The sequence below is a fragment of the Coloeus monedula genome (genome assembly GCF_965178545.1).
Source record: "Coloeus monedula genome assembly, chromosome: 2".
Taxonomy (NCBI): Eukaryota; Metazoa; Chordata; class Aves; order Passeriformes; family Corvidae; genus Coloeus; species Coloeus monedula.
Window position 1 is genome coordinate 37,207,059 of NC_138782.1, and position 27,619 is coordinate 37,234,677.

General features: G+C 41.7%; 1 protein-coding gene across 1 annotated transcript; it reads right to left on the minus strand.

Annotated features, from left to right (window-relative positions):
• Positions 1–47: 47 nt before the first annotated feature.
• LOC309570106 (protein ELYS-like) lies at positions 48–21,799 on the minus strand (the record flags this gene model as incomplete). Its single annotated transcript, XM_082276733.1, has 25 exons — positions 48–1,662; positions 2,171–2,318; positions 2,404–2,551; positions 3,076–3,207; positions 3,303–3,447; positions 3,624–3,811; positions 4,545–4,691; positions 5,726–5,782; positions 5,894–6,017; positions 6,317–6,410; positions 6,875–6,979; positions 7,748–7,888; positions 8,075–8,164; positions 8,251–8,341; positions 9,613–9,741; positions 10,499–10,560; positions 11,027–11,208; positions 11,296–11,428; positions 13,708–13,858; positions 15,303–15,387; positions 16,065–16,181; positions 17,338–17,545; positions 18,327–18,507; positions 20,351–20,604; positions 21,679–21,799. 25 exons carry the CDS (start codon positions 21,797–21,799, stop codon positions 1,443–1,445), a joined length of 3,453 nt encoding a protein of 1,150 aa, XP_082132859.1. The 3' UTR covers positions 48–1,442.
• Positions 21,800–27,619: the final 5,820 nt, after the last annotated feature.

Here is a 27,619-nt window from a genome sequence, read left to right on the forward strand (position 1 = left end):
GCTGTATTGAAAATTGCTTTATGGATGTAGTTCACTATATGGTGGTGTTTTAGGTGCTGCTTCTTAAGTTTATGCTGTCACTGCACTGTCTTCTGTAACCTAAAGTTAAAAAACATCTGTTATTACTTTATTCATTACCAAACAGACTAATTTCACACTGAGCTAGATGAAACTGAGGACACTGAAACACTGCTTTTCTGGTCATATCACCCCTCACTGTGAAACATATGAACATGCTCTGTACTACACGTGAGAGTTTTTGTATTTGAGGCACTGAGATCAGAGCAGTCCCTGTGTGCAGTTCACAGGCTCTGGTTCTGGTATTTCTGTTCAGAACTGACCATTTCCCACTGCCCATGACCAGGCAGCAGTTTTCCAACACAAGGTGTGTATGTAACCAGCAGTGACCATCACAATGCAGTGCCCTCTGCACTGCTCCACAGCCAGAGTGACCCACTCTGCCTCGGACAGGGTAAAATACAATTGGCTCCCCAATGCTTAAAGCTTCAGTCATGACAACAGAAAGGTTATTTTTCAAATTAATTTCCTGAAGAAACAAAAATCTAGCATCTTGTTATCTGCACTGTTATCTCCTATCCCAGTAATTTGGAATTTCTGTGCTGCTCTTTTAAAAGGCACACAACCATTACTCCATATGGCAGCACTTTCAGTTACTGTATTCCAGATGCCTGCCACCAAAGCAACAGCCACAACTTAGGTCTGCACTAATTAATCAATCTGCACATAAGATGAAGGGACAGTGCTATAAAAATACCTACATATCTTCATCTAGCAGTGTTCAGGTCTTCCTAGCTCAGAAATACCTTACAGTATTGAAAGTTAAAAAGGAGAAGTTCAATAGTATAGATGACATTTCATAACAAGAAAAAGGTTATAATTTAAGGAGATGGCAATGATTTCATTCATGTAGGCAAGGGCAAAAAGATCAGAACCAGGTGTTACCGCCTTGCATGGTAACAGTTTAACACAAAAGTAGTAAAACTACAGAGAGTCAGCACTGAATCTGACAGAGACTGAGATCACTGACACTGCTTAGCTGCCATTCATGTGACTGGATTAAGAGTGATGCATGCACTTCTTGGTTGTAGAAATCCACATCAAACTATAAAAAGCTACTCAGCACTTAAATACTGACATGGTTAAGCCACAAATTTTATCTTTAAGTAGCTAAGTACAGATCAAAAAGTCCACGTTCAACTTACTTTGTTCCATTCAATAAAAACAAGCATATTTCTCAAAGCTATGGGACAAGGTGACCACTGCAAATAACTGAAAATTAAACTTTCCCTCTGTTCCCATTTTACTGCTTTGAAAAGGACTGTGTATACAATAACCACATGCATACTAAAAATACCTCACAATTTGAATCCAGGGGCGTTTCATTTTAAACCAAGCTCACCAGCTTTTGGTTTGGTTGGTTGCTACTGACTTCTTAAAATACAAACCTTATTTGTAAGAGGAGTTTCCAGTAAATTCAGCTCTGATGCTCTTGGAAGATTCTTTTGGGAGCTGGAGCGATGTGTATTTGATCTCAGGGGGCTGGATGCCACGGAAGAAGTAGAAGCTCTGCATGGGGACTGCTGGCTCTCATCCTGTGCCACAGAGCGGGAAGGAACAGGACGAACCACCAAATCCAGTAACCTGTTAAAACACGCAATTTAAACTAGGAATATAAAATAAACAAAAAAAATCATGCTGTGATCATCTCAGATGATGCAGAATGGAAACATTCAGTGAACAAGAAATACAGGTGAACCCTCACTGCTGGGGTGATATATTAGGCCCACATGGAAGTGACAGGTACTTCTTTTTGTCTGTCAAAGTCTATACACCAACAGCTTTGTGGTAGTCAAAGCTTTAGTTTCAGCTGTCTTAAACTCTGTAAGCACATTTACCATAATGTAAATACATGTATTTGCATAACTAAGGTTATAATATGAGAAATAAATAAGTCTCTCCAAATAGTACTTACGAGGAATTGTGTCTCAAATGTTATATATTTCATGTGCAAAAAAGCAAAACAAAGCTGTATTCACATGTACCTTCCCACCAAGACACTAACATAGTTCAAACAGATTTCTCTCCTTTTTCTCTCTCTCTCCCCTCAAACACATAGCACAAGGCTAAACTTTGTTAAAAGGCTGCTTACTTATTATATTCTGAAAAATTGGTTTTCTTGTTTCCTAGCCATGCTTCTTTAAATCTGGACAGTACTTTAGTGATGAAACTTGTTCTTGGGTGCACATTTCCTGCATTGCCCTGCCTTGTTACTGTTGATAAAGGCTTTGGCCTTGGCACTGTAAAGCAAGAGGGAAAAATATCAGCCTTGTGTAATCAAAGTGATGGTCGGCTGTACATCGTATTTCCCTTCTCTAAAATTACCTTCTCTTAAGACTGATGAAGGCAAACGGTACGGCTTGGCTCTCTCTACTGCCAGCTTCCTTTGAACTGTGGGAAGCACCTTGCCATATTGGTCTAATAGAGAATTTCTGGCAACTGCTCTCTCTCTCAGGTGAGGATCACGATCACTCTGACAACGGAAATGTGTAAAGCACGATGTTAACAATTTACAAGAAGTTCATTGCACAGAACTATCTCTGCTCGTTCTAACTAGGGCCTAAATTTGCTCTACAGCTACAGGAGAACACCTCTGCTGCACACAGCAAGTTCCACCCAGGAGCACACATCAAGTTCACCAATTTCAGTTTTGGCAAAGTGCAAGACTAGTTAAAAAAAACAAAATGTAAGAATCCCGAACAACTCTGAAACTCGCAACTAAAACCCACAAGGCAAATTTTACCTGTGGAGCATCTAGACTGCTCTCAGGTAAAAGCAAGATACAGGACGTGACATACAACATACTCTTCATTACACACAAACAAGTAAATCAACTCCCATAATCTAAACCATACGTAACAGAGGGATCTGAGGAACTGAATGAAAAGACAAGATACATATTTATTCCTCAGATGCAAACCAACTTTTTTAACTGGAGTCAACCATGGTCTGTAACATATAATTCGTAATTTCACACAGCAGGATGTCTACCCTTACCATCAGATTGGCCTTCATGGACTGGTTCAGCTGGAGTGCTGGGATGTAGTTGGCACGCTGCAGATGGTGGACTAAAAGGAACTCACGATTCTGAACACCAGCATTGGTCTGTAGAAACTTCTCCAAACACTCCTGTGAGAAAGAACACGTTTCAAACATCTACTACAATTCTGCCTCTTCTCTTGCCAGAGACGATTAAGATTTTTTTGTTTCTTCTCCAAACTCACTTTTTCCGTGTCTGTGAAGGGCAGCTTCAGCAAATCCTCCATGAGCCCCATCTCCTGACAGATTTCATACATGTGCTTGAGCAGCTCTTCTATGGTTAACTTCGTGGTGTGCTGCTGCAACAGACCCCAAGCCTCCACCATGCACCTGGAGGTAAGTTTTTGGACATGGAAAGGAACAGGAACACTAGAGCCACCAAGATGCCCCACAGTGATGCTATTCATTCAAAGATCAAAGGAAATGGAGGGGAGCCCCATTTGTAGCATCAGTTCTCCACATTTCCCAACACGTGGATGCCAAAACGGCAGGAGAGATTTCCTTACCTGTTGGACAACAACACGGTGAGGAACAGCCGCACTTCACTGCTGCTGGACATCGACGGCTTCATCATCTGGATGTACCTGAGGGCTCGCCTGTGCTCTCCCTGGCACATGAGGGATTGAATTATCCTCATGTGTTGCCATGACACAGTCTTGACTGTAGCTGGATGGAAGAGCAGGGCCAGGGAATTCTGGAGAAGTTGAGAGCAGCTTCATTACCACAGACACACAAACCCGTGCAACAAACACGGGCAAAACTTTCTTCAGCAAGGCTGCAGGGGGGTTAAGCAAACTTAGATGTCTAACTAACAAAATGCTTGATCCAGGACACATCAATAAAAGTTCTTCAGTATTTGCAGGAAAGAAGGAATCAGCCATAGAGAACAAAGTGAATGCTTTAAGAGGAACATTCAGACTTTTCTAAGTTAACAAAAGTCTGTGGACAAACATTGCTTTTTATAAATATATGAAATAATAAGTTACTCGACCAACAAATTGATTCTATTGACTTGGTGACAAGTAAAGAACAACCTTCAGCATCAGAAGAACAGGTTGAAAAGTCACTTCTGCAGTCTTCTGTCTCAAATCTTGCTGCTACTTGCAGCACAGTTTCCACGGTTAAAAGTACCCAAAACACTCTTTTAGAAACAGTGCCCAACCAGTCTGCTGAAAACCTAACCACAGATGGCTTTGAAAATTTAAATATTAAACATTAATAAAGTTGATTATGCCTTTGTTTTAATCCATTTCCTGTCAAAGTAGTTAAAGCAAAATTTCAAATCATAACTTATTGCCCAAGATGTCAGAGCAGTGTTACAAAAAAGTTTCTAATGCTTCAACAGCTCCTAAATACCAATCTTTAAAAATACTTTTATTGATTACAGCTCTGCACTGCAATGTCCAACTCAACTGTTTCATACTTACTTCATAATCATTGTGATCTAGAAGCCAAAACCCTTGAATAAGCTTAACGAGACCCCAAGGAATAGCAAAGGCAGTTGGAAAGGAGTCAATCGAAGTTTCTGTTTTATTTGGAAAGGAATGCATGATGTCCAGCAGCAAGTAAATTGTCTGAAAGTATCTAATTAAGGTGAATAAATTGCTAAGGCCAAAAATTTATCACATTATTATTAGCAAACCAATGAAATAAGAATATGAAAATGGTAGGAAGCAGGACACCCTAATGTATTGATCTCGCCATTTGTATCGATAGTCACGTCCTAACCACAAATCAACATTCTGAATAAACAGCCAGAGAAACACTTGTGGATTTCTGTAAGGAAATCAAAAAGGCAGATATTGGGTATTTAAATACTGCTGTAATAAACTCAGAGTCCTGGTTCAGTCAGTTCATCTACCAGTTGGACATCCAAAACACTTGAACATCCAATGCTTAATTGTTAAAATAACAAGTTCTACAGCTGTTTTGTTTTCCTCACTTCCTGACTTCACAAAAAACCACAAATTATGGTACCCTTACAATACAACTTAGCACTGAGTGATTGAAACTGTGTTTAAAACTGTATGTGGATCCCTCACTCAATGTCTCATCTTCCCTTTCTGACATCCTTTGTTAAGGATGTGTTCTGGTAAAGCAGCCCTGGAATACTACAACCATGTTTAACCCCCTTGCTCTCCAGGCTCCCCTCATGGTTTAGCCAACAAAGGCAAGCCTGCATGTTCCAGTAGCTCAAAAATTTGGTTTCTACCCAATGACTGTTCTCTCCTCCCTCTTTATTATTCTGTGTGCCTGCACTTCTAACACACACAAAAAAGCAAACATTGTTAGCTGGGCTGGGAGACAAATGATTTTGGCAAAAATCAGCTACTGGAAAACCACTGTTACAAATCCTTTTGCTCTGAAGCAGCACATTTCAGGGCACCATTCTAACTCACAGTCCTTTGCTACATATAGGAGTGCTTTAAAAAGCTATAAACTGCATTGAATTTTGAGAAAAACTAAGGGAGGATTTTATCTTGAATATTTTAGGGAACATATTTTCTTGTATCAGAAAAGACTTTGCAAAAAACACGTAGGTGACAAACATGGAAGAACATTCATGTGCACACACTGAAGAGGTAACAACAAAATCTGCAAAGGATACAATTGCATGTTTGTCACTTTCTTCAATGCTTTCTAGCAAATAGAGATCCAGCAGTGCCTGAAATGAAAGATGAAAAGGTTTTCTAATGCTCCTGTCTTTCAGAATCCCTGGCTTTAGGGGACTGCTGCTGCTGCTGCTGCTGGGGTTTTCAGTGAACAGAACACTCACGTGTAAACTGACAGGTGGGTATTTCCCAGTGCCGCCTTCATCTCTCTGCCACAACTTCTCAACTTGCTCTCCCAGCTGGGAAACCATTCCATCAATCATCAAGCAGTCAGAATCCCACTTTCCTCTGCAACAAAAGAGAGCAAGGGTTTGGACAGAGGAAAACACTCATTCCAGCCTCTCAGTGTCACAGATTTCTGACTCGGAGGAAAGATGCTCCTTAGGTCACAATGAATTAATGAGGCAGTCCAAAGCAGAAATCAAGAGAAGAGCTGCAGTGACTGTTTGGGTTCCAGGTTTGCTTTCCTGCTCTGTTACGTGGAATGCCAAGGAAGTGCAGACAAAGGGTTTTAACTGCCAAAGTAACCACGCTCACCCAGTCTAACTAACAGTGCAGGCTTTCCAGAGATTTCCTGTAAGTCTTACCTTGATAAGCGCTGGAGTTTCTGTCGGTGACCTGTATAGTAGCTCTGAATCAGAGGGTAATTGTAGAAAGGTCTGGACAAATGCATATGGTCATCTACAGGTGATAAAGTAAAAGCAAGTTAAAGAAGTAAGACCACGTTTTTCAACTACAACTTTGGACTAGACAGACAGAAACCACACAACCTCAAGAAACCTCCAACTCTCAAAGAATCCATGTTCCTGCCTTTGCTAAAAGAGAACTAAGACAAAAAGCTCAACTACTTCTTCTTGTCTCAAGATCAGTTTCAAGTTTGCAGTGGATGCAGCGTTCAGAGCACGCAAGGAAAGCTCAGGTCACTCCTAAATAAACAACTCTTTTGTCGGTTTGGAATGGTTTTTGAATGTGTCGTGTGAACATCTGTCAGACAATTAAGGCTGACAATGGAATTTATAAGGTGTCTAATTTCAGAGCATTTCCAAGGTGTATTTTCACCTCCAGCAATACACAAAAGGTTCCAAACATGCAGGTACTGCTTTTACTCTCAAAACAAGTGTTCTGGCAATACAGGTTCTGCTTACCTAAACCCTCAGGCAGGAGACTGGATCGACAGAACCAGATCACCACTTGTGCATACAAAGAAATGAGGCTGGTTACCACCTGCTTATTTGTCAAGTCTGTAAAACCTGAAAAAAAGGCAAAAGGTTATTTGGATATTGCGATTCCTCTCCTTTTTACAAAACTCCCTTCAGCAGAACAAATAGAAAGCATAAAAAAACACAGTAGAAATCTGTCTTTGTATTTGTCCCTGTGGATCATTTCTGAATTTGAAGAAAAAAAACACCATTTGCCCACCCCCAAAAGAAACCAAGCACTACAAAGAAACAGACTCACTAAAAATTAAAATTTAAAAAAACCAAACCTTATCAATTAGATTTACTCAGGAAAAAGACATTTGTTTCCCATGTAGCAGAGATTATTACTTTAGCAAAGGGAGCGTCTTCTTTTGCCCACACTATGCCAACAACAATTAATAAAATCAGAAGCCAAAATAACTCAAGGAACTTGCTTTACACATTACTCATTTCAGCTTCCTTTATATTTTCTAGCAATTTGCACACAGCTATCGATCACGAGCTAAGAATTAGGAACGCTTCTCAGCACTGCCACACTCAGTTGCTGTAAGTGCCACCCAGGTGCTTACTCAGCTCACTGCTGAAGCAATGTAGCCTGCCCTCCCCAGCCTCATGACCTCCACAACAAGCTGCTGCCCTGAACTCAAAGCATCTTAAATCCCAGGCCCAGCTTCTCAGACTTAAGCCCCTCCTCCCAGCTCAATCTGACACTCTCCCAACCATCCAAAACAGCAGCAGCTCCTGTCTCCACAGTTACAACCCAAGCATCCTTCCAAACCTTAACAAACAGACCCAAGGCTTAGCAGTGCTTTCACCAACCTTTCTCAGTAAGCTCTCGGGCTTCTGTTAGAAAACAGTTCAGGACTGTGCTGAGGTTGCTCAGAAGCAGCTGGCAGTGCTGAAGGGACTGTAGTGTCTGGGGGTCAATGAAGTTGCAGGAGCCGTCAAACAGCGGAACACCTTGTCAAGGATGAATATCAAATCATCAGTCAGCAGAGCAACTGCAGACTTCCAGAGGACACTTCAACAACCACACAACACTTAGAGAACACTTAAAGAAGCAGTACCATATACCGGCAGATTACTGAATGGGATCCTCTACAAAGAATGACCTGAGCTTTCAAAAACGACCACACCAGTACTCACATATTTGGTCCAGTTCATCTCTTGTACAGATCACTTTGCTCCACGTCCACTCAAGAACAAACCGTAAATTTACAGCAGAACTTGGCTGCTCTGTAGAAAGAGAAAACAAAAAGGACGTGAAGCCACAATTTCTCACCAAAACAGACAGAACATAAAAACACTGGAAGCAGCATTACCTTCAGAAGTCCAGTGTTTAATGCATCCCGTCAGAAGTTCTAAAGAACCTGTCTGCACAGCAGCTGACAACACCGCTTCTAACTGCTCCTCCTAAGCACAACAGACAAAAGCAAATCACAACCTCACCTACTTTTCATTCCCGAGCCATCGACACAAGTGTTTGTTTCTAACTGGATACTCATTCAGACATCACAAAGTCCACCGGTGCAAACGCAGCTAATTCCCGATTCTTGATTCTTTCTTAATTCCAGCCACAGGCTGGACTGATTGCTGGTTTGAGGAACACAGGAAAGTCTTCCTCTGACATTTCAACCTCACACAGGCTAATGTTAATCTCTATTTCTGTGCCTTGGGGTTTCAGTCTCCATTTACTGAGTCCCAGGTAACTATTTGCAGCAACGTGCTCTGCTCATACCCATGATGCACTTTGGGCACCCCCCTCTGCCATCAGGACACGTGAAGGGGACAGAGCAAACACAACTGTGTTTGCATGGAAACAGTGAAGCTGAGGCCAAGCAGCTCCCAAGACCAGCAAGACATGAAGCAGCTTTGACAGCCAAAACATTAAGCTACAATTTGTTAAAGTACCATAAAGAAGTGAAACATTTCAGTTCTAATAGGCAGAAATTTCTGTTCAAATTCTGTATTCTAATGCCATGGCAATCCTCGAGAAGGATAATGCACAGGCATGCACACACACGGCAAATAAGCTTATTTCAGCTGGTGTTCAGACATTTCTTTCAGGTGAAATGATCCTGCATACAATTTTTCATTTTTTTCCCCTCTATTTTTTTTAAACAAATCAAAAGGTTTGTGTTCTAGGTAAAAACATTACATTTAAGAGCAATTTCTACATATTAAAAGACATACAGATATTTCCATTGTTTTCTGAAAATGCATTTCAGGCAAGGAAACATGCCAAATACCTCTTAGGGTACCAAACAAAATTCCAAGCTCCTTGACCCTAATTCTGAAATTTTTCTTTCTAGTATTCAAAAGCAATCCCTGCTCAATGCAGTCTCTGAACAATATAATCACAGTTCAGCAAAGGTCATCATAAAATGTCTTGCTTTCCCAAGTAATTTCCAAACCAGAGTTGACATCAGAACATCTAATCAGAATGTAAGAGCCTACATCAGGCTTGAAAAATAAACAATCTATGGGCTGGGTCAGCTTGCCAAGAGGGCTGTCCCCAGTCAAACTTGGAGTTTGCATATTATTACTTCTGCTACCTAATGTCAAAACCTGCCTGTCAGAGAAGCTTGCAAGTCACATAAAACTCAGATGGCAATGTCTTGTAGCCTCTAGAGCCTTCAGATAAGATGGATGTATTCCCCCTGGATTCCCCAGTGTACACTCACCTGACTCAAACTGGATGGCTGGACATCAACCAGTCTTGGAGACAGCAAGCCAGCTACAAGACATCGAGTGTAGCTGTCATGGATGGCTTCACTTATTAAAGGACCAGATTTCTTCAAGAACTTCAAGGTCTGAAACATCAATCAAAACACACAGATTTAAGACAGCATTCAATCACTAGGGTTCTGTCTTAAAAACAACAGCCAAACTAACAGTTCCAGTTTATAGACAATATCCTGTAAAAGAAAATGCTAACCTTGCAATGCTAAAGGAAGTATTTTCCAGCCTGACTGTCAATACCCGAGCCCTGGTACTTTCCCTGACACAAATTATATTCTGTAGAAGTTAAAACTAACACACAACTTTAAATCCCACTTCTGTGCTTGTTTGTGCCAAAGATGATTTACATGGGTATATTTAGTTAGCTGGAACTTAATTTGAAAGGATTTGTCACAAGCTGTGCAGTGGCTCAGAAGTTATAATTTGGCCAAAGTTGGGAGAAAAAACATGCATTTCCTTAATAATTCTGAAACAGTTAAATAACTTCTCCCTTTCTCCATGCTGTCCTCCTTTCTCAAGTTCATCGGGGTCAAAACCCTAACTCCACACTGTGCAGACAGTACCAAGAAGTAAATGCTTTCCCCAACTTCCACCACACCCTTTCTTCCTACTACAGCAATGCTGCATTCCTTTCCAGCCATTCAATCCCTGCTCTGCCTCCCTAGAACAGCACTATTTGCATGAAACTGGCAGGATGTGACTGCAGTTATGCATGTGGATGGGCCGTGTGAGCATAAAGTGGTCTCTGACACTCAAAGCACTGCAAGAGAGAAGCTTGAAAAGGTTCATCTCTTGACAGTCTCAACAGAGATACAGCAAAAAAGTCACCTCCTTCTGGAAGCCGGTGCAAGTCATGTGAACAACTCCCGAGCTGAGCAAGCACGTAACATCTGCAGAAACAAGAACGTTTGACAGACATTGTTACCTTATCACCAGTTTGTGCTTTTTCAATAGTGCCATCTGGAAAGACACACCTCGAGCAGCCCTTGCCTTCAGCAGATCACCTACAAACTTTCTTTAAAAAGTAGTTACTGTCTGACCGTAGAAACTTAAGCTCCAGTGCCGCCCAGGTGCTGTGCTTTGGGCCTCAGCTCCAAGTCATTTCATTTTATGACCATCACCCCTTCCCAGGCTGGGTTACAGAAGCCCCAAAACCCAAAAGTCAGCAGCCTGTCAGCTATGTTGCACAAGCTAAATACCTTGTCAGGACAGGTAACCAGGCTGGAGAAGGTTTGTGGGGGTTGTTTGGTCTGGTTTTTGTGCAACAAACAATGAACAAGAAGGAGAACCCCTAAGTGGCATTTGACCTCAACTGAAGCTTGTCACTATTCAAATGAAAAGCACTGCAATACCTACCAAAATTATAGGTGCTTGGATTGAAAAACTGTTCAGGTGGTGGATAAGAAGGAGGAACCCCCCGACTTAGACTACGCTCGTGTACCAGAATATCCAAAATGAGGTTTGGAGAAGTCATGCTTATTGCAGGATCCAGTGACCACAGTGCAAAATAGGGGCAATCATGACGGAATTCTTCTGGCCTTAAAGAAAACAAGTGCATAAGCTCAACAGAGACTTTCAAATTAATCCTTTGTAGGGATATTGAAAGCAACTTAACTAAAACCTACCTCAGTGAGTCTGGCATTTGAGCATGATACCAGCGATTGATGTCAAACACACCCAAGTAAGTAGATGGTTTTCCCTGACCATAGGTATTCACTTGCCAACTGAAGATTGATACACTGGTGTCAGGAGAGATTACTGTCAAAGAGAAGACATTGTTTCTTGTTGTAGAAAAGATGAGATATTTGCTCTCATGAAACTCACAAAGCACAACACTTTAGCAGGAATAATAAAAAAAAAAAATGGAATAGCAACCATCTCTGCAATATGTTTCAGTCATACTGCATCTTTTTCTTGTTCAAATTATACTTGTTCCTAACAAAATCAAATACACAATTAGTAATTACTTAGGTTTTACATGCTGCATGAATAATTTGGGGAAAAACATGCTAGGAACACAGATTGCTGTTTTTAGAAAGCACACTTATAAATTATCTCATACAGTTGTATCACTCAGCTAGCATGATTGATATATAAGAAGTCTAACGAGTCATGGTAAAAGAACAAAATTATCAGACTAAATAAATAATACTTAAAAATACAAACAGGAAACTGGAATAAAAATTTTAACATAAAACATTCCCAATGTTCTATTCTAGTTCTCCCAGTAAGCGGAATGTTCTGTGTTCTCTGGGGACAATGCATTCTTGTGGCAGTACAAGTGGCCACTCTAACCTCTGAGAATACAACTGGCACCAAGCTGTGGTGGTCAGGCACCAAAGCTTAATGCCTCACTCCAGTTAGGGTGAGAGCCCATAATCCCCCCAGTTCCACAGTTTACATATTTTTGTATGATTGGTCCATGTTTTCCCCACCCCATTTTATGTTTAAGTCTATGTATATTTATTTCCCTTAAGTTAATATAAGTTCTAGAAAGTTCTATTAGACTCGACACCCCATTGGCTCCTTCCCCTAGTCCCGCCTATGTGTTAATCCCATTGGTTTCCTTGCTCTCAACCCCGCCTCCTATCCCATATCCCATTGGCTGTATCCCTTATCCCTGCCTTTCCTAGCCCCACTATAAAATTCCTGGACACCCTCAGAGCCTTGGCTCTTTCTCCCTACCCTTGCATGTGAGTAAACCTTCTGCATGGAACCTACACGAGGAGTCCCTTCTCTCTACTTCTTTGCCACCACCTGCGTGCCCTCACACCCTGCTTGGAGACAGCTCCCTCGGGTGAGGAGCTCATTCTCTCCTGCGTCCTCTCTTTTTGTGTGGACCGCCTAGGACCAGTCAGGTTGCGGCTAGACCTCCGGGCTCTCTTTGAGCTGGCGCGCAATGTGACACATTCTCTAGATGTAAAACAAAGTATGTGAATATCATTTACTCTAATAGAGCAAGGAACAAAAAGAAGGCCGTATGTTGGGCAAAATGTTTCTCTGTTCTCTCTTCAGTTCATCACTGCCATTTAGGGATCCTCACACAGTTTGCCATGTCTCATTGTGAACTTCTGTGCCATTTTGTCAGCTTCTGAAACTGCCTTTGCGTAGAACAATTACCTTCACAATTCAGAAGACAACTTCACTGCTAGCCTCAACACACATCCAACAGAAGCTAATGTGTGCCTAGAAATTAACTTGAGCAGGTTCTGAATAAAATCTAATTAGAAACCATCAGAAAACTAACAGGTTTTCACCATGTCTTACACTTGATAAAAATGAGACAGAAAAGGTTCTTCTTCTTGTTGTTATTTTGGGGATTTGGGGTTTTTTAATGTGGTGGGGTGGCTCATGTTCAGCCAGCTGTCATGTAGAACTCCTAGGTACTTTCCACCAGGCACATTTCCAGCCACTTTTTCCCAAGCTTGTAGCATTGCAAGAGGAGTCTGAACCTCATACAATTTGCCTCAGTCCATCAATCCAGCCTGTGCAGATCCCTCTGCAGAGCCTTCCTACCCTCCAGCAGATCAACACACTTCTCCAGGATGGCGTCATCCCAAACTCACTGAGGGTGCACTCGATCCCCTCATTCAGATCATTGATAAAGACATCTCACAGGACTGGCCCCAGTTCTGAGCCCTGGGGAACTAGATTCACTAGATGCAGCCAGAGGTTTGAGCAGGATAAAAAAAAAAAAATCAGGCAACACTCCTAAGCAATAGACAGAATGATATTACTGTTCAATGAAGACAACTGCCAGAACAAGCTGACTGACCAGCATTATGCAGATGACCCCGTACATAGCTCTAGCATCCCAGCAAACATAAAATAAAACCTACTTTTTCCCTTAAAGAATGATGTTCAGAGGGATAAGTATTCTCACATAACTTAAGCACCCAGTTTTTTTTAAATAAGCCCAACAAGGTCAGCTAGACGAATATTTAAGACTTCAAGACTGTGAGTATAGAACAGCATTCATTGCTTAGATTCCCAAATCATGTAGTTTAGAATAACCAAACAGGGACATCAGAACAAACCTTCATTAATGCTGTCCTCTCTGTCAGCATGGTTGTGAAGTTTTTCTATGGTCTGAAAGCTGAGGAATTTAGTATTGCTGGTCTGCCCTCTCCAGGGAAACATGCCACCACTGAGATCTAAACTGAAGAGTTTGACACAGTATTTAAAACCCTGGGGGAAAAAAATGAAGAAGACAGGAAAGGTCAGTTTGAAATAACAACATACATATGAATATGAAACATAAATTCATAAATATGAAACAATGCAATATCTGACATGCTTACTATACTGCATGTTTCCTGTCAATAGGAACTACATCTGACATGCAAGAAAAGTAAGTGTCAAGTCATAATGGGCAAGTTTGGCTGTAAAGGCTTTTGCACATTTTCAAAATCTAGCATTTCCCTAACATTAGTCTAGATCTAAAATGTGTTGCAGAATTCCTTGCATCATCAAGGTGTCTTTACCTGAATATACAGTTAGAGAGACATCTGAAACAATGCAACACATCAACACACAAAGTCTTTGCTCCATGTTTTGATCACAGAACCTGACATTACAGCAGCTAAAGGTCTGTCACGAGACATTATCGATAGGCACATCAATAGAGTGAACACTCATCTCTCTAGAAACGATGAGAACTTCCTAGAGATTAACAATCTTCTTTCAAACCACATAAACTCTTATCAGCTCCTCCTCTAATCTTGTAGGCAACTAATGGGTGAAATATCCCTCAATTCCTTATCGAGAGGACGTGGGATGAACATGGACAATGTGTTTAGGATTCCAAACTACTACAGAGTAAGCAAACTGCTTTGAGATATACAGAAACACATATGCAGAAAGGATGGCCCTGAACCTCTGCCACCACCACTTTCTAAGTAAACATTAACCCAAATACCGTCTTTCAGTACAGCCTTCATTCAACCTGTCTACCATACAACATGTGAATGCGTGTGCATTGTGGACAAATAGCAGCTCTACAATTAAAAAAGCCCAACAAAACACCTAACTAAAAAATCAGCAAAATCACTACCAAACAAAAAACAAGCTTCCTAAACTTTCAGAGATCTAAAATGAACTGGCATGAAAGCACACATTCTCAATCTATACATTTAATTCATCTAATCTGAGAAGAGACAAACTTTCTCTTAATGGTTCCAGGAAATGCTACAAATAAAAACAAAATGTGTCTAAAATAAATAGATTAAAAAGTCTTTCATTACTGAAAAGAAAAAATGGTAAAATTTGCCCTAAAGCATGCACATTCCATTCTATTTTATTCAGGAATTTTAGAAATAACAGATACACATGCACAGCAGCTAAGAAAAATCAAAACCATCTCTTTGAAAAACTAACATGAAGTCTAAGCAAAGAATCTCATCTTTCTTATAAAATGACTAAAATAATTTTTAATAAAAGATGCTGTCCTGAACAAGATGTCCACCATACCAAAGAACAGTTCCATAAGATAAAGCACTATAATTCCATAAACCCATCAGGCTTTCATTTTAATAACTAGAAATTTCAGCTTTCATTCATATACAAAGAGCCAACTTAACTGATAATCAGGGAAACTTTATCTTTTCATCTCTCACATATAGGCCTGTCTTACCTCATATGTGACTTGTCCTGATGACAGGTGTTTCCTGTCACCAAATGCTAACTGCAACAGATGTAAACTCACAGCATTCCCTTTCCTGAAAAAAAGTATAAATGAGGAGATTTGATTACAAAGCGGCTTTACAATCCTCATTATCATTTTATTAGATCTAGGCTGAAACTTACTTAAGAGCATGCTCTTGCTGAAAAGAAAAGCACTGCTTCCCAAAACATGATAATTGGTCACATTTAGCCAGTAAAACAGAAAACAGGAAATTTTGACACTAGCAGCTTCAGGGGTAAATGCTAACTATATCATTGGAAAGCTTTAATATGCTGTATGGACCTACAATTGTTGGAAATCACTTTTCACAGTAAAGCATTCTCCAGAAAAACTTCTTTAAAGTCAAACTTAAGAAGACTGCCACTCTGTGAGCAGCTGGGCTAAGCAGCTTGCTGATGCTGAGAGAGGAAGGTATATTTGTCCCTTTCCCACCAAAGTTACAGTCCCTCTATTGCATGCACTGCACCCTTCCACACTCTGACTTATTCCTTATCCCAGCTGGAAACCATTGATTTGCTTGCTCCACACTGTTCATTTTCTGCTGGGGAAGCTGAACTGGCACACAAGGACTCCAAAGACTTCTGAAGCTCTTACGAAGCAACCAGTAATACTGTCATTGCCCTCCTTTAGGGACAGCTGTATGTGTTCAAATATCAAAAAAAAAAAAAAAAAAATTAGCAAAATCAGTGGCTTATGGTAATTTTTATTTACCTTTGTTGTGTAGACTGAACAGCCCACAAGTAGCAACAATTTTGAAGATCACTCTCAGGCTCTTGAAAAGTAAGAGCACAGACAGGAATCCTTCCTCCTCCAAGCTGAGTGTAGTGCCTACAGGGTTGCAAAAAAGAAAAAAAAAGACAAGAAAAGACAAATAATTGAGTCAAGCAAGTGACTATTTTTTATGCAGCAGTCAAGGTGAGGAGATTTCTGTCCATCAAAGCAATAACCTCTGTTTATGTCCTCCACTGCCCCAGGAAGAGGAACAGAAATTATTCAGTTCAGCTGTTGGGGAAAAGACTGTTCCTATTGTTGAAGCCTACTTTTAATATTGAACTTAAAATGCAGTAAATCTGAACATATTTAAAACAGCAGCAAACAGAAGGAGCTTCTCATTTCTTTACTTGGACATTGTAACAAATTTTTTCTTCCAGACTTCTGAACTTCAGTTGTACCTTCACAATCTTTTCCTGACACCTAATTATGCCTCCACTCTCTATTTATGTATCAGTAATTTTTGGTGAGTCACTGTAGATTTGCTAAAGTAAACCCCTATCTGAATCTGGCGAAGTATTAAAGGTGAGATTGCTCTTCAGAGATTTGAAATAATCTCTTAATTTTTCTGTTGTTTATAAATTTACATGCTTCTTACTCTCATCTCCAAGGCTTCCAAAGAAACTTTGGTTCGTGTACATCCATGCCTTGGAATACGTCAACCCCCTACTTCCATCAAGGGTGAAATGTAGGAAGAAGTATGCTTTCAGGCACAGATCATCTACTGAATTATCATGTCTCACCAGTTTCATCCTGGTCACTTAAAAAAATGTAATCACCAAAATCACATTATTCACATACTGACGCGTTTCAGTGGATGTCCTAATTGCAGTAACTGGTTCTGAAAAATAATTTCTAAAACCTGTCTCATTGAAATACACACATTGCCTGGTTTTACTGAATACTACAGGACAGAACAAACTGACTTAGAAAAATCAGATCTATCACATCCCTACAGTCTGACATGTCCCAATGCTTTCCACAAGTCCTCAATCCACAGGCACAGTAAGAAAACAATCCCAGTCCACTGCGGAGAAGGCACTGCACTTAATCCATGTGTGAGTTATTTCAGAATAGGATTTCTGAACACTCCAAGGTTATAGCCAACATCCCACTCACAGAAAAAAGGTCTTCTGAAATTAATATATTTCAGAAGCAGAAAAATTGAGAGCACTACACCTCCAAGTGTGACCAAGTGGAAAGGACTACTTACGCCCTCTTCAAAGTTTTCATATTCCCCAGTGACAAGCAGCCATCAGAAAAACCCACAACGAGCTGGTTGCTTCTGCTTATGTAGCACAGGGTTGATACTGCTGTTCCTGAAGGACTTCGTAATTGAAAACAGAGATGCCTCCCTTCTCTGGTCACAGCTTCTCTTCTCTGTGGAACTTCAGCAGGAATTCTAGTGACAACTTCTAGATCTACATACATAAAAGCAGGCAAGAAATGAATGTATTATGCCACTTCAGCTGCATTTGGAACTGATGTGATTATACAGTGTGTATAATCAAATTCTACTGTCTCAGGCAAAACGCCCATTTCTGCAACACCTTTTTTGCTATTTCTGTTGCTGCACCTATTCAGAGAAAAGAAGGACTCTCCAATAGGACAGGTATTCTCAATCCTATTTCAAAACTGGGTACAACTGTAACCTTTCTAGACAAATTCTTTTTTTAGGCCTCATGATGAAGCTATTTGAAGGGACATGAACTCCTGAAACCACTCTTACAACACCCAGAACAGTGAGCGCAATCTGAAAACACAAATTGCAGTATTCATTCACCCAAATGCAGGGCTTTTGATAAACCAGATTTATTTCAAAACACAAGTCTAAAATTTGCCCGAAGTCATTAATGGAAACAGGAGAACCCTCTCAAGAAATGTGGTACCTCCGACACAGCTTCCTATCAGGCAGCTGCATGGATTCAGATGGAAAAATTCCTACATCCCACTGACAAGAATCATAGGGACAAAGGGATCTGGGCAGCAAAAGGTGTTCTTAACAGCAGGAGGGGTATTCAGCCACTCCCAATTTTTGATCAGTTCAGGACCACACAATGCCAAACTGCCATCTGCAATCAGCAGTGTCAGAAACGTCAGCAGTCAGTCAGCACGCTGGGATCTTCACTGGGATACATGCTGGCTTTTGAAAAGAAACAAATCTTCTTACTTCTAAATTCAAGTTTAAAAACTGCAGCTTACCCGATGCTTCTACTTCATTCTGACTGCAAGATAAATCATCCAAACAAAGGTCAACCAGAAGGACATGGCCAACGTCTGTAGCCACCGCTGCCACTCCAAAGAGCCATCGCAGGCTCTGGTGCAGGTGCCGGGTGCTCACACTGGCTCCGCCGTCACTGCTGATGGGTTCGATGGCAGTCACCTGCGGGAAACTGCAGTCAACAGCAAAGCTCTTTCGACAAGCTCAAGAGTAATCACTCAGAAGGGAAGCTCAATTCACTCAGAAGTGAAGCCAGCATTAGCACATCAGAAATAAGAAAGTAAATACAGGTTCATAAGACTTAAAAACAAAGCATTGTTCCCAATTATACCAAGCAAAAAGGAAATTCATAGAAAGAAAGCTCTCTCCACTTAAATGGCCCATTCTGTCTTTACAGCTTACCAATTTCCATTTCCTACTTAGAAATCATTACATCTGAGAAGACACATGAAATCAATTACGTGCTAGAAGCTTTACTGTATGTACAGGACTTAAGTAAGAAAGACAAAGCTAAATCTAGTCCTTCCACTGCTCACAGCCCATCAGCACTGTGATACAGTCCAGGTCCTCTTTACCAAACATTTCATAGGATAAATCAGGGCTGCAAGGCAAACAAGGCAGTGGCCATGGGCCACAGCAGACACACCATTTCCATGGGAATGAAACATTCCTAGAAAGGCTTGGAGGGAGATGCTGGCTTAGTAAAATCTATGCTGGTCCTCACTTTGACTCATAATACCCAACAAAAATTTTAAATGCGTGCCAGCACTGTCACAGATGGTAAGGAAAACTGTAGAAGGCAGCCTAAACCAACAGCAATAGACCAAACAGGAACTTGCTCAGCCTGAGGCACGAGGTCTCTCTGCTCCCTGACAGGACAAGCAGTCCCCACAACCTCAGGACAAGGTGAAGACAGACCCTTCAGCACCCACAGCACACCCAGCACAATACTGACTGCTCCAGCAGAGACCCAAGCACACCAAGGCTCCTGCACTAAAGCTGGGCAACAGAAGAACAGGGGCTATCGATTGGCCTCTTAAAATGCAGCACCATGAAAACAGGCAGCTTTACAGCAACAACAAAGGTTTGTCTGAAAACAAAGCAAAGAAGTGAGCATCACAAGGTAGTCCATCTTTTTTCTCCTCTCCCATATCAAGCATTTGCTTATGACTGCTTATGACTTGCTGCCTGGACATCTGCTACACAATCCACCTTTTACCTTGGACACAAGGATTCCAATCTTAGAAGTACCTATAGTTATTTAGGAAACTCGGTTTTCTTTCAGAATTTTTATGATTCAGATTAAATCTCCAATCTTCTCTGCTGCTCAGAGGACTAGCAAAAGTATTTTGATGACTCAGATTCTTGAGCTCCAAGTCTTGGTGACTGTGATGAGGAAATACAGAACACATCTTGCTGCACAATTAGCCAAGGTTCAAGTGTTGCTGCTTCTAACTTTTCTGTTTAGGATATTTTTTTCATTGTACAACTAGATCTAAATGAATCTTTACTAGTTTTGCATAGTGTCTTCCAAAAATGTTCCCCGGTTACTTCTATTTTCCATGTAGAAGCTCCTGAAATGACATATTTTTCCACTATGCTATGCACTGTTTTTTCCTATTCTCCTACTGTACTGCCAGCTCATTCTGGGAAAGAACAAAGAAAACTCTTCTCAGCTCACTGAATCTGAATGTTGCCCTTCTGCCTCATAGAAACCGGGAAAAATTCGGAAAATACCATGCAACAGTTCTGAAATATGCAGTCGTTATATATCCACATGGAAAATAATACCAGAAACATGGTGCTCCTTAAAGCCTTAAAACAGAAAATGCAGAAAAGGGTGTGGAGAAAATGGCTCTCTTGGCTGGGTATTCTTAATTGACAATGTGTTAATGTAATACAGAAAACATACATCCTACAAAGAGACGTTCCAAAGCTTTTCCTCAAACAGGATTATGCAGCTCCAAACAACACAAAATCTTTGTTCCCCCAAAAAGATACATACCCTTCTTGAAAGAGCAACTGCTTTAACCACCCTTGAGATCCCAAGGTCATAGAGACAGAGAACACTTCCCTCTGCTTCCTCCAACCCAACCAGGAGTCCAGTCCTCTTCTGCCAAGAAAACTCGGTCACCACGCGAACAGCGGGAGGCTGCTCGTTCACTCCGCTGAAGCGATACGCAGAGAGCCGCTCTCCCGTCACAGAGTTCACCACCTCCAGCTGAGGGCCACACGCCAGCCACGCCAGGCCACTTCTGCCTGCAAGGGAAAAGAAACATGACTGAACAAATCCCCAGCAGAGGAACTGCAACAACAGCAAGGCCGCTGTCACTGCGCCTTTCCCTCAAACGCGCCAAAGGGAGGAAGACCGAACTACCTACTTCTGGACAATGCTTTTAGATCACCCATTGCAGCCCTCAACCAGTACATCCTAAAATTAATAACCCCGTTCCTTTGCATTTGTACTTGTCATTCCTGCACTCAAGAACGTTGACTGTTTGGGATAAAGATTACAATAGACTGATCTCTAGTGTGTACATCATACTTGCCTTGCTTTTGCTAGAAAACACCTACATATGTACAGGAACACAAGTCTCAAAGCACACTTCAAATACAGCCCATCTAAACCAATTCATTTCCAGTTTAAGAATTTTGCTTGACACATGACTACTCTGGGCAAGGATTTGGACAGGAAATTGTCTTCAAATGGGCACTGCATTTCAACTTTTACACTTCAGCAAGTGTTGTTTCACTGAAAAATTTAACACTTGTTCCTTCACTGGAGAACGTCAAGCTCAAAGGAAGGATCAGCTCCATTACTGCACTTACAGTCAGGTAGGTATGATTCTATCTGGTCTTAATACAAGCCCAGACATCCAGACAGGCATCCAGCTCTACCTTCAGATTACCTAGAAAGTCAACTAGCTAATCTGCTTAGCTGCTTTCAGCAACTCTCACTGGGTCCTCATCTGCATCCTATTAAATACCTTGGAAATACATGGGCAGTGCTTGAGCTGGTACAAAGAAATACATCCCAAAACAACACAATTTCTTCTTTGAAAACTGCCTTCTATTTCATTCAAAGCTGAGGAAGGCTCATTGACTCAGCATGGTCACCTAAATTATTTTAATAGCACAAGATTGGAGCAGGCTGTTGCAATTTCTGTGTTCAATTCTATTAATGGTTTAATATTAGCATTTCTAATTGTTAAAACATCCTGTTTGTGCTATCAGAACCTGATGCATCTTGACAAAACAAACCTGATTCTGTGACCCTGTGCTTCAGGCAATAACAACTTTATACCAGAATCAAATTTAAAGGAAAATGCTCACCTCCAGAAAACTTCCCACACAGCACAGAGTCTAGTGTGGTTTCATCTTCCCCAAGTGCCTGAACAGTCACCTCTGGAAACTGCAGCAGACTGCTCGTTACCTGAGCCGTTAGGTCTCGCATTCTTCACTGTAAATAAAGGAAAAAAGGCAAAAAGAAAGACTCATGTCAGCCATAAATATCTTTGAGACTGACCCAAGCTTCATCAGTATGCAGTGACAAATCTCCTATACATCATCTGTAGCTCTTTCTGCTTAAAAAAAATGGAACTCAGGACAGTTTTTCATCTCACAGCAGAGCAAAAGGAGAACCTTGTGCTTTTCTGATGCCTCTGAGATCAACAAAAAGTGACACAGGGATGGACAAGATAAATAATAGGAAAGAGAACAACACACTGAGTTCAGGTCTACTCATACAGGTTAGCAAGCTGTGATCTCAGAAAAATTGTATTTCAAAAAGTTTGTGCTTTCCAGGAAGCACAAACCTATAGCAGAAAATGAGAAGTAGAAAGGATTTCAGCACTCTATCCCAATAGCCCCAACAGCTAAGATTCTGTATCAGACGCAGACCAAAGATTTGACTTCCTTTTAAGTGAGAAAACAAACAAAACTAACACAGATCAGAATTGGACATTAGAGCAAATTTACCCAGCTATCTGCTGTGGTTCTTGTCGGACACAACTCTACTTTCATCCAAGAGCTGCAGTCTGTCTAAGATAGCTGAGCAAGCAAAAGGTCCTGAAACCTGTGCTGTGCCAGTCTTGTCTCTACATTGCTTGCTTTACCCGGACAGAGAGACATAGGTGCCAAGGGTCTTAGTACAGAACTCCGCAGAGTGGCATTTCACTGCTTGTCCCTCCCAGCGCAAGTTCTAGAATCTTGGGTTCGTAACGAAATTCTAGAAAGGCCTTCTGGAACTACTGGCAGTCATCTTGTCTGAGTGCCCTGCTGCTCAAGCCAGCACCCACAGCAGGCTGCCCAAGCCTGTATCCAGATGGGTTTGGAACATGTTATTCTCCAACAGGCTTTTACAGCCAGCAAGCTGACAAGATCAACTGCAGAAACACCTGCAACCCATGCAACAGGCCCTGGTGGTCGGTGACTCTCTCCTAACTACTTAAGGATTCTATTCTCCCCACCACACCAGTAAAACAGTGTCACAGCAGGAAAGGCCTGTCACCACTGTTTCTCCAAAACTGTATGTGACACCTTAATTCCCAGAGCAGCAAGTCACGCAGTCCTTGGCTGTCATCGCCCAGGCCTCCCGCAGACACGCCCCTGCCTGGCTAAGCAGCAGCCATGTTGTTGTCAGGCACTGCAGGGCGCAGTTCAGCCTCTACCGGCCGGGCGTGCCCTGAGGAGAGGTCGTGTTGGCTGCCTCCAGAAACAACGTATCCACCACCTGCAGCAGGGTACCCTGCGGGTTTGGGAGACACGCTGTAAGAAAGACATTAAACTATTAGAGACCATCCAAAGGAGGGCAACGAAGATGGTAAAGGGTCTAGGGGGGTAGCTGTATGGAGGAGTGGCTGAGGTCACTTGGTCTGTTCAGTCTGGAGGAGAGAGGACTGAGGGCAGACCTCATGGCAGTCACAACTTCCTCATGAGGGGAAGAGGAGGGGCAGGCACTGATCTCTGCTCTCTGGTGACCAGTGACAGGGCCAGAGGGAAAGGCCTGAAGCTGTGTGTCAGGGGAGGTTTAGGGTGGATATTAGGAACAGGCTCTTCACCCAGAGGGTGGCTGGGCACTGGAACAGGGTCCCCAGGGAAACAGTCACAGCACCAGCCTGACAGAGTTCAAGAAATGGACAATGCACTTGGGCACACAGTGTGACTCTTGGAGATGGTGCTGTGCAGGGCCAGGAGCTGGACTTCGATGATCCTGTGAGTCTGTGTGAGAACATGCGCTACATTATAGTGTTCAGATCATACAAGGGTCCCAGTGCCAGCAACTGGTGGGACCACAGGTCATTGTGTGAGTGTCAGCAACCAAAGTCAGGTCCCAGGTGACCTCAGGTCCAGGTCTGCAGTGTCAGCAAGTGGGGCAGTGATGGATGGTCTCAGTGCCAGAAGCTGGGCTGGAGACCACAGTTACGGGTGGTTGCATTTTTCCCTAGCCAGATATGCATATATAAATTGCTAGCAGACTTCAGGTGGGCTAGCCAGTGAACAGGAGGAAAACCTGTCTCTGGGATGATTCAGTGTCTCAGCCAGAGGGCAGGGAGGCAGCCCAGGGTGGGGGCACAGAAAATTGCCAGGCTTGAAGCTGTGCTGATCTTCTGGAGCTCTGTAGACATGGTGGGGTGGGAACCTACAGGCGAGGCAGGGGAATTATGGTGAGTTGCCATATGCTCGAAGGCAGGTGTTAGAGGCACAGCCCTGTCTCCAGCAGCCTGCAGAGCCACACGTGCTCTTGTCATGCCTGTGCATGGTGCATGTTCAGCCTCACTACCCACTGAACCTGCCATGGGGAAAGCAGCACCCACATCCATGGGTCTGGGACAGCAACACCCCAAGGTATGGACTGTACCAGGACAACTGTTTTTGCCAATTTGAAAGCAACCGTGTCCTTTACAGTACAACCTGGAAAGGTCTTGGAAATAAATGACACTTTGTGCAAATCCTATATTACTTGTTCTTTTTCCAGTGTTGTGCAATTTTGAAGAGCTCTTTGCACACAAGAGGTGCCAGGCCTCTGCTTGCACCATAACTGATCATTGTCAAGTAGCTCTTCCCTGGGCTGGTCTGACTCTCTGCCAGCAGAGCTGCACTGCAGCCTGGCCAGGTATCCTCCAGCACTCCTTGCCCAAGACCACACAAGACCCCTCTCTAAAAGAGCAACCAAGTGCATCCTCTTCATAGGTGTGCAAACGTTCAGTAGGAGCGCCCCCACTTAACAGTTCGAATTAGGAAGCAAGATTTGTAAACATGCTCGAAAGCAGCAGAGTTCCAGGATGACAGAAGTGTAGGTGACACTACATAACACTTCAAACCACCACCAGACATGTGCCTTACACTGAAGTGAATGTTAGTAAGTAGAGATAAAAAAACCTGACCGTTCTACAACAGTGCATTAGCAAAAACTGATTTTAGTTGCTTCTTTGAATAAAATCTTACCTGGCCTGTGTAACTGTTGGGTCCTGCTGAGATGAGTACACTGTTCTTGTCCTTTAAGGAAGACACCGTGGTTGGAAGCTGCAACAGGTCAGATCAAAAGCAAAGGTTTTCCCGTGCGATGGAAGCCTGCGGTCATAGATGCTGGCGCTGTTGGTTTTCACAGAAATCACACCCCCATCTCCTGCATCCTTCTCTTACTGTTACTACAATCCCAGCTGTAGTATCAAAATACAGGCAAGCAGTCATTCACTACTAATTGATGTTTCAGTTCAGATTTAAACCAAGTTCTGCACAGCACATCAATGACTGCTGTGGGATGAGCCTGCTTGAGTCACGACACAGTCAAGGAGAAACTGACCTGAACAAACCGACACATCAGTAACCATAATTTGCAGTTTTCCCTCTACCTCACATATTGGTCATGCACACAGCCCAGTGCTGGAAAATGCATTTTATTTTGGCAACAGCTTTAATTCAACAGGAACCACAGAACGTTTATCTTCAAGCATATCAAAGAGACTCATCATGACTACTTTGGTGAAAAAAGCATTCCTGGAACAGAAACTCAGAAGCTTGCACAGAAGACAAAAGTATGAACAAAAGAAACAAACACTGTCCTATTGCCTAAAATTCGATTATTTCAGTATTTTCAGACTGGCATAGACTAATTGGTGGCAAGCATTGTCCAACCATTCATGAGAACCTATAGATTGGTTTCTGCCTGTAGCTTTTTTCCCCACCAGAAATCAACAACTTTGCTGTATTATTAGTTACATGGGAAGTAATGAACTTGCAGCAAATAAATTCATTGCACTGACAACCCTGAGAGTAGTTTTCCATGAGAGGAAGTTCTGGTGGGGGATTAAAACAGTTATCTGTGCCCTTACTTGCACACTGGACATGTACAAATATTAAGGCAAATAGTCAGTGTGAATCAATTAGCGCTTCAAGCACTGAGTGGCTATTGAAAGTAAAATAGGTTTAAATCTCCTTTGTGTTATAACCTGGAATGAATACTTTCATCAGCCTTAGCTAACAATTGAAGAAAAAAAAGTCTTAGGAATATTTATGTTAACCCTCTGAGGTAACTCAAGAGAACCATTTCCACTGTGACATTTCTTTTCTTTACAAAATACCTTCTAACAACAGTCCTTAATGTTATTCATACTCCCATCACTAATATCCTCCTGTGTGTTTCCTGGAAATAAAACCTGCCATTACACCCCATGTTACTCTTTCTGAAAGGTAAGATTCTGCTGTCCCAAGGCATTCAACCTTCCAGGGGAGTTTTCTCTGGGCGTACACCCCAGAGGTACAGATGCACAATCCAGCTTCAGCTTTTGGCCATCCAACAGTGGATTAAAGCAGATATGTTACTACACTCCTGAGAAATTCTAGCCTTTCTTTAGGGAATAAAAACATACGCCCTTCAAGCAATTACTTTCCTATAGAAAAGCTTCAGGATGTTCTATTTAGTGATGAGCTGTAGTTCCTGTGAAATTCCCATCTTGTTTTCAAGAAAATTTCAGCTCTATGCCCTTACAGCCTCCTGCATCCATCCGTAATGCATCCCACCTCCTCTCACAGGCCCCTCCTGTCCTTCCCTGCCACTACAATTCTCTCCCTCTCAGATACATGTGCAAACAGCTGCAAATCATCTTTTCCACTCATCCTTCACACATGTGTAGCAAGCCTACACAGAAAGCACCCACATAAAATCTATTTTCTTCACTTCATTATAAACCCATCCTTGACTGAGGATGACGGAGTTCGTGCCTTAACACTGTTCTCCAGCTTCTTGCTTTTCTCAGGCTCTAAACAGAAAGTCACAGTGTCTGGTTTTGCTTCCATTTCCTTCTATGTCCTTTAAATTTCTCAGCTCCCACTCCTGGTTACACATTATGCTCACATTCCTTTTTAAACTGCTCCTTGGGGAAACTGGTCAGACTGGAGAACTATGCACTGAATCCAAGTTACAAAAAAGGGGAAGAAAAGAGTAAAACATTTTAACACGTAATCAAAACTCCTTTTAAGTAAAAAAATTACTAGAAAATTGCAAACCTTTAGGAAGTTATTGAATCTAATGCCAATTGTCTTTTATTGCTATTGCTTGCTTTCTTCTTAAGCACAGCCAAATGAGGCTATTTTAGCTGAGGTGTAAATAAAATAGACACTAAAAATTAATAAAATCAGCTAATGCTGTATTTTCATTTGTTCCAATTAATTTTCATACCAAAAAATATACACATATAAGTATAAATGACAGAAATGTGTTAAAACCCTATTAAGCAATCCTTACTAGCATTTCATCAGTCAGTTCCATTTGACAATAATCAAAGTATTTTACAAATATTCTTGCACACTACAAAAAACAATCAGATGTGCCATCTGTATTCTATTTCAGTTTTGAAAATTTGACCTTTTACCCCATTTTCTGAGCTATGCACTGCACTTCTGTGCAATGTGAATATAAAATATTGCTAGAACTTCCCTCCCCTTTCCTCTTTGACCGTATTTATAGTCATTCAAGTACAAAATATACAGAGAAAATGATTACTAACTTGACTCGAAGGTCTCAGTCAAACTGCCACTTCCACATTTTAAACATCTGACTTTTTTTTAGGCTTTCTTTCAGTAATGAATACTTCCCCAAGGAGAAAAATATCCAAGTGCATGCAATTGCTTCTCTAGAATGATCTGTTCTGAGACAGAAAAATCACAGCCCCAGAACAATCTTGTTTCACAAGCTTAGTCTGTTATGAATACATTCATTCACTATGTACAAGCTGTTAGTTAATAAATAAATTATGTCTTAAAATAACTGTAG